This window comes from Dendrobates tinctorius, unplaced genomic scaffold (genome assembly GCF_039654945.1).
Source record: "Dendrobates tinctorius isolate UK_male_01 unplaced genomic scaffold, ASM3965494v1 ptg000032l, whole genome shotgun sequence".
Lineage (NCBI taxonomy): Eukaryota > Metazoa > Chordata > Amphibia > Anura > Dendrobatidae > Dendrobates > Dendrobates tinctorius.
In genome coordinates this window covers 12,890,645-12,902,500 of record NW_027361700.1, presented here as the reverse complement: position 1 = coordinate 12,902,500, position 11,856 = coordinate 12,890,645, and the positions used below count along the sequence as shown (strand labels likewise).

Sequence of the window (11,856 nt, the reverse complement as noted above, 5' to 3'; positions counted from 1 at the left end):
TGTAGTGAGTAGATGTGAGACGGTAGGTGGCACAGAGCTCTGATCTGGCTGCAGCCGTGTAATAATGTCATTATCTCCAGCAGTGTTATCATATGATGTCTGCATTATTAATACTCGGTGCATGTGATACTAGAGGGCTGTGCTGCTGTATCCGCCTCATTCTCCAGCTTTACATTGGTGTCACATTCCTCACTGTGTGATCGCAGGTCTCAGGGAAAGTGTAACGTTTCCAAATACCAAAACCAAGAGGAAAGCGGATGGAAACCCAGGCCCATTTCCTGACTGTGCCCACTTTTGTACACGGAGTCCCAGGGAGCAGAGAGGAGAGCTCAGGAGCTCAGGTCCCTGCTGGAGGCTTCCAGGCAGATGGAGGCAGATCGCAGCAGGGAGCCGCACTAACGAAACTTAGTGCCGCCATAAAACAGGACTTAAGAAAGCAAAGAACCCAGAAAAACAGGCAGGAAAAACACTAATCAAGAGCAGGCAATACAAGATCCCGGAAACGGCCCACAGGAATCCCATGTTATTTTATCTTGTGGCATAAATAAAACTAAGATTTGAATATTTACATTAATTAAATGGGATACAATAAATACATATATCTGTATTCATTTTTTTAAAGAATATTTAGAATTGAGAGTCCTCTTCTATCTACTGGTTAGCACGGTACAAAGATATATATCTTCCCTGTATTCATTTTTTTATTTACTTATCTATCTATCTATAGAGCTAAAAAAGAAAAAAAAAACAGCACAAAAAAATATGGAAAAAAGTGGACTTTATTGCCCAATGGCGTGGCGACGTTTCGGATGTGGTATCTTTTCTCAAGCCATCTATCTAGTTATCACATATCTATTTGTCTATGTGTTGTAATGTTTTATATATTTTTATAGCAATCATAACGATCCATTATTTTTTGTAAAAAAAAAAAGTGCATTGGTAATCATTATTATTTGATTTAAAGTTAAATTTAAGTATTTTTTAATATATTTATTTCAATATAAACTAATTATAATAATGATAACAATAATAAATTAATACTACCGGTAATAATAATTATAATAATAACAATAGTAATAATAATTATAATTAAACCAGCACATTAATACTATTATTATAATTGCTCTTTAGATCCTTATTTCTTCTTACTCCACAGTGAAATATATTCCTCTTCAATAATACACGTCCTGAAAATGCTACAAATATCTATATAAGTTACTAATTATTTTACACATGCTTACATGAATAAAATTTTAGCTTTGCTAAATTAAATTAAACAAGACATAAACATTTTCTAAAATGTCCCGCTACACGGGAGCTGATCGCACGTCCAGTCATTGCAGCATTCCACCAGTAGATGGCAGCAGATCATGTACTATGGCTGAATTCTGCAGCACCAAAGCTTCTCCACAGAACCGATCCCACTGCCCGCCAAGCACTGCAGAGGATCACAGCCACAGTATGTGCCGAGAATGCTGATCACAAGCCCAATTTACCTCCGAAGAAAAGACTGGGCACTGTAAAAACTAAGGCTTCATCATGGGAAGCAAAGAAGCAAGGAAAGACCCCTTCTTCTACCCTGGTGACAGGCTATAATTAGCTAAGATGAGAATATTCACCACTAACTTCATCATAGTAATGCACTAATAATCGCATGAGCAGCTATTGCAAGCTTGCAAAATCAATATATATATATATATATATGTACACACATATATATATATCTTGATTTTGCATATATATATATATATATATATATATACATACATAATATCCACCCATTGATATCAATAAGGATCTGCCAATAATGATATTTATGTGACATTCTTGAAACAAACATATTGGTATCTATGCATAAATCCCACACAATTAATTTGAATATATACATGATCTGATTGTCTTTTTGTTTTATTTTGATTTCGAAAAAGTCAAATGATGCTATTTTTTTCTTTCCAAGCAGTCTGTGAATATGAGGAATCGGTAAACTGCGCAATCAGCTCCTAACTGTGTATTCAGATCACGTCACTGCATTATCTGCAAGATGGAGATCCAGACACTGCTCTGTCCTCACATCCATGGGCAGATATACAGCCCACATGTCTGCACATGTATGGGAAATACAGAAAGTGTGTATAAAAATGTGTGTGTGTATATATATAGTCTGTAATTAATGATATCATTGCATAATGTTAATATATATATATAACAATGTGGACACCATAGATATATAGATATAATATCACTTACTATGCGATGCTGGGGTGTGCTCACTTCTGCAAATAGACAGTAAAGGATGTCCCTTACCTTTGCTGGCCAGGTGTGGGGTTACTTGGTGCCAGGCTGAGCTGCGTCCATTCTCCTGTCTGTCTTGTGATTGCTTTTAGATTTCTGTCATTTGTCTGCAAAAATGGGGCAAGTTCCTGTGTGAGAAATGCAGCAGCCGAGCTGTGCGGCTCCTTCCCTCTCCTCCTCCTCCTCTCTCCCTCTCTCTCCTCCATGGCCGCGGATGATGGGCTCCTGCCCCTGACAAAGCACAGGACAGTAGAGAGGAGCCCTGGAGGAGACACTGATCCTACCCAAGGTGCGGTGGCCGAAAGACTGCTGCAATATAACCACATGGGAAATGATAAAAGTTCATGTTCACGGCTACAGGTCCACATGACCGGCCCTGGCCAATCCCAGGACCCAGCCACTCATAAACTTGTAGCACAAAGTTGTAAATTTTCATAAAACAACAAGGAATTTATTGCATTTCTTCATGACTGCTTTAAGTGCAGCCCTTTCTCCGCCGCCATCTTTCCTCTAAAAGGAGAAGCTTGCACTTATTGGAGATGGAGGCCATGGAGAGGAGGGTCTGCACTTTACTTCTGCATACGAGACACTGGGTGATACTGAGCACCGGATTGTGGGACCTGTACACTATACATACACACTACTTATAGATGATTAGATCGATAATGCATCCTAAATGTATGAATATATACATATATGCAGGCCTTAAACATTTTGTGGGTTGCATACTTCCATTATTAAGGAATGGATGGAAATATAATATCATAGTGAGAAAATAATTATGCTATTATTGACACTATAATTTCATTTTCAAAGCTTTTCTCCATGCTGTATTTGTATGTAGGTACACACACACACACACACACCCCTATATACCTATATATGTAGCTATTGTATCAGTTATTATAAAGATCATATCCATCTTTCAGTCCATAATGTTGTAGCTTATTCGTGCTTTGCTTGTTCTTGTTTTTATTTTTTTAATAGAACCAGAAATATTCTGCCAAAATGCATTGCAGGTCTATCTATCTATCTATCTATCTATCTATCTATCTATCTATCTATCTATCCCATATCTATCTATCTATCTATCTATCTATCTATCCCATATCTATCTATCTATCTATCTATCTATCTATCTATCTATCTTTCTGTCTATCTATCTATCTATCTATCTCATATCTATCTATCTATCTATCTATCTCATATCTATCTCTATCTCATATCTATCTATCTATCTATCTATCTCATATCTATCTATCTATCTATCTATCTCATATCTATCTATCTATCTCATATCTATCTATCTATCTATCTATCTATCTATCTCATATCTCTCTATCTCATATCTATCTATCTCATATATATCTATCCATATATAATTATGTATTGCAAAGATTAAATAGTTATGTTAAGCTAAAATAAAATATAAAATAAACTGTTACATACAGCTCTTATATGGACTATGAATGTAATATCATATATATGTGTGTGTGTGTGGGAGGTATTTATTAATAAAAAAAATTGTCAGGAATATATTAGACCTTTGTGATTGCATTGTGTAAAATAAAATAATTATATTTCACAGTGTCTTTCTGTTCTTTTTCTTCCCTTTCTCTGAACGATGTTATAAAGTTTACGTTATATATACATATATATATACATATACATATATATTATGTATATACACACATACAGACCAGGTTACTGCATTATCTGCAATTCACATGTCTTATATCGATAGATAGGCAGATGTATGCATACTATAGTTGGAGGTAGTATAGTGTAAAAATAAATAATAAGGTATGTTCAAATATATATATGTATATATATATATATAATTTTTACACACAGTTAATACTCTGGTAGTTAACTTACAAGATAATAGCTATTATTATTATTGCTGTTATTATTATTATTAGATAGGAGAATACATAAATAACAACGTTTCCAGCCACTTTTTATTCGTTGGAAATATTACAAGATCAGAGCAATTACGAAGAAAAAAAAAATCACTATGATTAAATTAGAACAATACAGCACATATTTCTGCACGCACACACATTACATGACGAAAATTGTCATTTTTTTCGGGTCAAATATTGGACAACTAATTTCTTCTTTTTACTTTATTTTTTTTCCTTCTACTAAGCCACGACGGATTCGTGACTGTGAAGCACAGGACATCATTATTATACCGGGATGAAACAAAGCACAGTCCTACACAAACACCTGGGGGTCTCCGAGGAGCTACACACAGTCACAATCGTTGGATTTGTTAGGGTCTCTCAGTTTTGGAGTGTTGACAAGTGTGAAGGAGAGTCGCTATATGGAGTCACATCAAGATGAGCCTAGTCTGTCACCACACTGGGCACGGGGGGCAGGGGGCTAACCCTAGAGTATAAAAGGGATCTAGGTAGTATGACAGGATCCAGGAGAGCCAGTGGATCGTGTGGGGGGCACCAGTCTTTTGTAGGGTCTGGTCACTCCTCTTCCTCTTCCTCAGTCTCCGGCTTTTCCTGGCTGTGTGAGGAAGGGCTGGACGCCTTATTCTCCTTTTTCCACTTCATCCTGCGGTTCTGGAACCAGATCTTGATCTGTCGCTCGGTCAGGCACAACGCGTGTGCGATCTCTATGCGTCTCCGCCGCGTCAGGTAGCGATTGTAGTGGAACTCCTTCTCCAGCTCCAGGGTCTGGTACCTGGTGTAGGTCTGGCGGCCTCTCTTTCTGTCTGTGCCTGCAATATTACAAGGGGCATGGATAAATCTGAAGGCCAATATGGCTGCAGTGTAAAGCATGGGAGGACTAGCATTCATGGGGGGCAGACCTATCCGCACATATAGCTTCTAGGCTCCAAATAGCAAGGCATCTCTAAAGCCTACAGCACCATTTTCTCTAGGTTCTAGAATAGTTCTTGTTTTTCCATGATTTGTCAGATACATGGGGTTCAGAATTGGAGTCCTGTGGGGCACTACGGGCCAGGATTAATCAGATAGGTAAGACTGTGGGGGGGGGGGCTGTAATCCAAAATGCTATTCTGTGCAGGGGACTGAAAGAATAATTAATAAATAGATAGGTATTGGTATAAGTATCTATGGGGGGCTTCAGTAATCAGATATGCTCTCCAGTGGGGGCCTACACACCATTAGTAAGATGATATTTAATTTTGTAGGGTTTTTCTGTAGACAACCAGCATTTAGATAGAAGTGAGAGGGAAAGAATAATGACTAGAACATTAGGTCTTGTCTGGGCACATCACAATACACATGTGTTTATATGGAGCACACGCGTTTGTGGTCAGATTAGATCCACTGTGACAAATTGCTGGATGAATATTTGGTCAGCCTTTTGGGAAGATGAGTGGTCAATGGGGGGATTATCCCTGTTTCAAATTATCATTACGAAGATACTACATGCAGAAACTTTCCTATTAAGCCTGTAGGAGCTGACTTACAGCTCAGCTTTATGTGACTATCAGCAAACTTATTTCATTCACTTCTCACACAATAAATTATCCATATTCTAGATACCAGCGCTATATGCAGACTGGGAAAACTACTCCTGGATAGAAAAATGCAAAGATATACATCTTTCCTATACTCCGGGATAAACATTCCAACAGATACATTGGGGTATATTTCAATTATAACTGGGACAGGTAATTTAGATACTTTGGGATATAACAGAGAAGATAAGTAAAAAAAGTAACTGTAATTTACATTCTGAGGAAAACTCCAGTGCACGATATGAGGAGTTAGAGAATAGATAGATAGATAGATAGATAGATAGATAGATAGATAGATAGATATGAGATAGATAGATAGATAGATAATAGATAGATAGATAGATAGATAGATAGATATGAGATAGATATGGGATAGATAGATAGATAGATAGATAGATAGATAGATAGATATGAGATAGATAGATAGATAGATAATAGATAGATAGATAGATAGATAGATATGAGATAGATAGATAATAGATAGATAGATAGATAGATAGATAGATAGATAGATAATAGATAGATATGGGATAGATAGATAGATAGATAGATATGAGATAGATAGATAACACAGGTCAACGAAAAAAATTTTTTTTTCTGGTGTCCAAAATATTTTAATGAATTTGGGGTATTTTTGGGGTGCTGATTCTGAATATGTCATCAGTTTTGCCAGATTGGCTCAAGTTTTTGAGATTTTTGGTATCTTATTTATAGCACTTGTTGGTAAATGCGACGCATCATCTCATTAATTTCTTTGGATTAGTACTTGAACTGAGCAGTTCTCAATATAGTTTTGTGTTAATTAGTGTTCTAAAAGTTTGTTCATAGCTTGATTTTTGCACTAACTTTATGTTGTTGTCTGTTTTCCAGTGAAAAGCATGAACTCATCATGAAGAAGTTGTCTTAACGATCCAGACTCATTCTGTTACATTTGTGGTGAATATACACTGCCAAAACATAGAAGAAACATAACAGACTTCGTAAAAAAAGTGTATTTTGCCTATTTTGGGGTTATGCTTGGGGACCAAGACAAGTTTTGGGCACCACACATAGTGTGCAAAGCATGTATCGAATTATTACGAAAATGGAGCAAAGGACAAAGAAAAAGCTTCAAATTTGGTGTTCCAATGGTGTGGAGAGAGCCAAAAAATCATCATGATGACTGTTATTTCTGTGCAGTGCAAGTGCAAGGATTCAATAAGCATAAGAAACGAAAATGGGAGTAACATGGAATCTGCAAGAAGGCCTGTCCCTCATTGTGAAGATGTGCCTGTACCTGTGTTTACCATAAATAACAGTCATCATGATGATTTTTTGGCTCTCTCCACACCATTGGAACACCAAATTTGAAGCTTTTTCTTTGTCCTTTGCTCCATTTTCGTAATAATTCGATACATGCTTTGCACACTATGTGTGGTGCCCAAAACTTGTCTTGGTCCCCAAGCATAACCCCAAAATAGGCAAAATACACTTTTTTTACGAAGTCTGTTATGTTTCTTCTATGTTTTGGCAGTGTGTATTCACCACAAATGTAACAGAATGAGTCTGGATCGTTAAGACAACTTCTTCTTGATGAGTTCATGCTTTTCACTGGAAAACAGACAACAACATAAAGTTAGTGCAAAAATCAAGCTATGAACAAACTTTTAGAACACTAATTAACACAAAACTATATTGAGAACTGCTCAGTTCAAGTACTAATCCAAAGAAATTAATGAGATGATGCGTCGCATTTACCAACAAGTGCTATAAATAAGATACCAAAAATCTCAAAAACTTGAGCCAATCTGGCAAAACTGATGACATATTCAGAATCAGCACCCCAAAAATACCCTAAATTCGATGAAATATCTTTGGCACCAAAAATGCTGTTGACCAGTGTAATAGATAGATAGATAGATAGATAGATAATAGATAGATATGGGATAGATAGATAGATAGATAGATAGATAGATATGTACATATGGAATAGGATAAGCATTTCCACAATAAACCTGTCCCTGATGAGCTGCCTCTCTATTTCCGTGGAATGCTTCCCATGAATTGCTGGAATCTATGCCACTTACTGCACATTGAGGATCTGCAGCCCCCAGTAAATCCCGCACCCTGCGCCGTGTATCATCCCTGCTGGTGTTTGCGTCGCTCCTCAGCCCTGGTTTTATGGGGCTCGCTTGTTCCCCAATCCCAGGAATACCTGGTGCCACTACTCTCCAGCCTGCCGGGCAGAGGCTGCTCTGTGTCCCTGCAGCCAGTGATGGATCACTCCCGGCGCCTGGAGCCCCTCTCCTCCCTCTTACCTGTGCTCCTCATCCAGGGGTAGATCCGGAGGCTGCTCTCACTGTGCAGGTCGGGGTCTCTCTGTTCGCTCTTTGTGCAGTTCTGCTTGCTGGGGTCTCCGGAGCACATCAGAGAAAGGTTCTGCTCAAACGGGGAACAGTGCATATTAAAGGGGGCCGCGTCCAGCCCGTACCCGGAGGGGGGGTACATGGCCGGGGTCTGCAGGCTGCCCCCGTTGCTGTACATCCCGGCCATGGCTCCCGGGAAGGACGCCCCGCTCCCACTGCCATAGCCCGGCCGCTGGGTGTTGGAGGCGAAGGCGCACGAAGTTTGCTCCGGGAACACTCCGGATGGGAAGACAGAAGTTGCAGTTGGATATTTGGAGAATAAAGCATTGGCATAATACAATGAACTCATAATTTGGCCGGATGATTTGTAGGCCGGGACGTTTTAGTGTCGGTTTTACGAGGTACCGTGATATATTACAGAATTAGAGTCCAGATTTACACCAAAAAGGACCCCCTTTTTCCTCCCTGACCATGTGACTGCAGGACACGTGATTTCCCAGCGCCCAATCCACGCCATGCATCCCACAGCTCTTATAATGTGGAAAAAAATGTTGTAGAGCTGGATTTATAAAATATGATAAATATTTGATGTCCTCTAAGATCTATGATATAAAGTGCAATGGCGATGTAGTCGATAAGTAAGCGGTAATCTGCTGCAATCCTCCATAAAACCCACTGCTCAGGCACAAAAACTCCAACCTATTTATTCTCTATTGATTCTGCTGTAACGCGCTGTCTGCGCCCGGTGAGATCTGTGCACAGTTATTAATGGATCGTGCGTAATGTACCGGGCGCAGACCACAAAGCCCCGAGCATCCAGACGGGAGGACTGTGCTGGAACATGGCAGATGTGCTCCAGTCTGTGGGTCAGGGCAGCTCACCCCACAAGCCTCAGCTCCTGGTCACACCGACCCACTCACCTCACAAGCCTCAGCCCCTGATCACACCGACCCACTCACCCCACAAGCCTCAGCTCCTGGTCACACCGACCCACTCACCCCACAAGCCTCAGCCCCTGATCACACCGACCCACTCAACCCACAAGCCTCAGCTCCTGGTCACACCGACCCACTCACCCCACAAGCCTCAGCCCCTGATCACACCGACCCACTCAACCCACAAGCCTCAGCTCCTGGTCACACCGACCCACTCACCCCACAAACCTCAGCTCCTGATCACACTGACCCACTCACCCCACAAGCCTCAGCCCCTGATCACACCGACCCACTCACCCCACAAGCCTCAGCTCCTGGTCACACCGACCCACTCACCCCACAAGCCTCAGCCCCTGATCACACCGACCCACTCAACCCACAAGCCTCAGCTCCTGGTCACACCGACCCACTCACCCCACAAGCCTCAGCCCCTGATCACACCGACCCACTCACCCCACAAACCTCAGTTCCTGGTCACACCGACCCACTCACCCCACAAACCTCAGCTCCTGATCACACTGACCCACTCACCCCACAAGCCTCAGCCCCTGATCACACCGACCCACTCACCCCACAAACCTCAGTTCCTGGTCACACCGACCCACTCACCCCACAAACCTCAGCTCCTGATCACACTGACCCACTCACCCCACAAGCCTCAGCTCCTGATCACACTGACCCACTCACCTCACAAGCCTCAGCTCCTGATCACACTGACCCACTCACCCCAAAAGCCTCAGCTCCTGATCACACTGACCCACTCACCCCAAAAGCCTCAGCTCCTGATCACACTGACCCACTCACCCCAAAAGCCTCAGCTCCTGATCACACTGACCCACTCACCCCACAAGCCTCAGCTCCTGATCACACTGACCCACTCACCCCACAAGCCTCAGCTCCTGATCACACTGACCCACTCACCCCACAAGCCTCAGCTCCTGGTCACACTGACCCACTCACCCCACAAGCCTCAGCTCCTGATCACACTGACCCACTCACCTCACAAGCCTAAGCTTCGGGTCACACTGACCCACTCACCCCAAAAGTCTCAGCTCCTGATCACACTGACCCACTCACCCCAAAAGCCTCAGCTCCTGATCACACTGACCCACTCACCCCAAAAGCCTCAGCTCCTGATCACACTGACCCACTCACCTCACAAGCCTCAGCTTCTGGTCACACTGACCCACTCACCCCAAAAGCCTCAGCTCCTGATCACACTGACCCACTCACCCCAAAAGCCTCAGCTCCTGATCACACTGACCCACTCACCCCAAAAGCCTCAGCTCCTGATCACACTGACCCACTGACCCCACAAGCCTCAGCTCCTGATCCCACTGACCCACTCACCCCACAAGCCTCAGCCCCTGATCACAACGACCCACTCACCCCACAAGCCTCAGCTCCTGATCACACTGACCTACTCATCCCACAAGCCTCAGCCACGGATCACACCGACCCACTCACCCCACAAACCTCAGCTCCTGATCACACTGACCCACTCACCCCACAAGCCTCAGCTCCTGATCACACTGACCCACTCACCCCACAAGCCTCAGCTCCTGATGACACCGACCCACTCACTCCTTTTCTTAGTCCCAACAGTTACCATCCTACACCCATGTCATTGGACACGTACACTGTGCTGCTCTGTACCTTTATACATTAACCCTTCTTGTGCCAGAATGCACACTTCCAAAGAGGTTACCATTTCCCTGTATACAGCCTCTTACTTTTGGAACTTATTCTATTATTTATTATCAATAATGGACACAATTATCTGATAAAAGTATGCCATTCCCTGAGCCACAAACTTTACTATTCTTCAATTTTTTATGTTTCTTTTTTTAGATTCCTTCCTACACTACATGGACCTTAAATGTATTTTAGAATGCAATGAACTAGATGGGCCCCATCATCTGTATGTATACAGTGATAATTCTGCAAAAGAAACTTGTGCTAATCTGTCCAATCATCAGTTTTACATACATTAACCAGCCTTACCCCAAAGGCCTGCAGATTAATAAACTGAACCAAAAGGAATTTAAATTCTATAGTTCACTATAACTGTTGGCTATACTGGGACCCTATGGTACAGTAACTTTTGCAGACCCCTTTCCTAATAATATATACATACATAACCCCCAACCCTCCCGATAAAGAATAGACTTGAGTGTTGTACAACAGAACTTGTTAGTAATATTTATCTTCACTAACACACAGTACATATATAATTAACCACACTATGGTTAAAATTCCTATACAAATTATAATACAAAAGTAACTCCTGTTAATATCTTTATCGTATTCACAAATGTACAATTTTTAAACCTTCTCATACTGTTAAGACCTGTATTATAAATGCAATGCACTGAGCCAAACTTCTGACTTTATATATAGCAAATAGCAAGACAGAAAGAGGATTGATAGATAGATAGATAAATAGATAGATATGGGATAGATAGATATGAGATAGATAAGGAGTAGATGGATAGATAGATAGATAGGTAGATAGATAGATATGGGATAGATAGATAGATAGATAGATAGATATGGGATAGATAGATAGATAGATAGATAGAAAGATAGATAGATAGATAGATAGATAGATATGGGGTAGATGGATGATAGATAGATAGATAGATAGATAGATAAATATGGGGTAGATGGATGATAGATAGATAGATAGATAGATAGATAGATAGATAGATAGATATGGGTAGATGGATGATAGATAGATAGATAGATAGATAGATAGATATGGGGTAGATGGATGATA

At 41.1% G+C, this 11,856-nt stretch overlaps 1 protein-coding gene and 1 long non-coding RNA gene across 3 annotated transcripts in view; one reads left to right on the top strand and one right to left on the bottom strand.

The window, feature by feature from the left end:
• Positions 1-3,877, top strand: part of LOC141086419 (uncharacterized) — a 13,134-nt gene extending 9,257 nt beyond the window's left edge. Inside the window, exons 2-3 of one of the 2 annotated variants that reach the window (XR_012231591.1) lie at positions 1-22; positions 1,961-3,877. The exon at positions 1-22 is cut by the window's left edge and continues 62 nt beyond it. This is a non-coding gene — a long non-coding RNA (uncharacterized lncRNA). The other variant, XR_012231590.1, reaches the window with a different exon arrangement.
• A 358-nt stretch (positions 3,878-4,235) lies between these two features.
• On the bottom strand, positions 4,236-8,569 carry HOXB7 (homeobox B7). Its single transcript, XM_073572903.1, has 2 exons — positions 8,095-8,569; positions 4,236-5,029 (listed from the first exon to the last, which is right to left on the bottom strand). The coding sequence occupies exons 1-2, from the start codon at positions 8,489-8,491 to the stop codon at positions 4,776-4,778; spliced, it is 651 nt and encodes a 216-aa protein (XP_073429004.1). The 5' UTR covers positions 8,492-8,569; the 3' UTR covers positions 4,236-4,775.
• Between the last annotated feature and the right edge of the window lie 3,287 nt (positions 8,570-11,856).

What these genes read in the sequence shown, in the direction of transcription:
- HOXB7 (XM_073572903.1), bottom strand. Translation starts at nt 8,491, where the DNA reads ATGAGTTCATTGTATTATGCCAATGCTTTATTCTCCAAATATCCAACT. An exon ending in CCCCTGGATGAGGAGCACAG is followed by an intron (nt 5,030 to 8,094) that starts GTAAGAGGGAGG and finishes GTAATATTGCAG; the next exon opens with GCACAGACAGAAAGAGAGGC.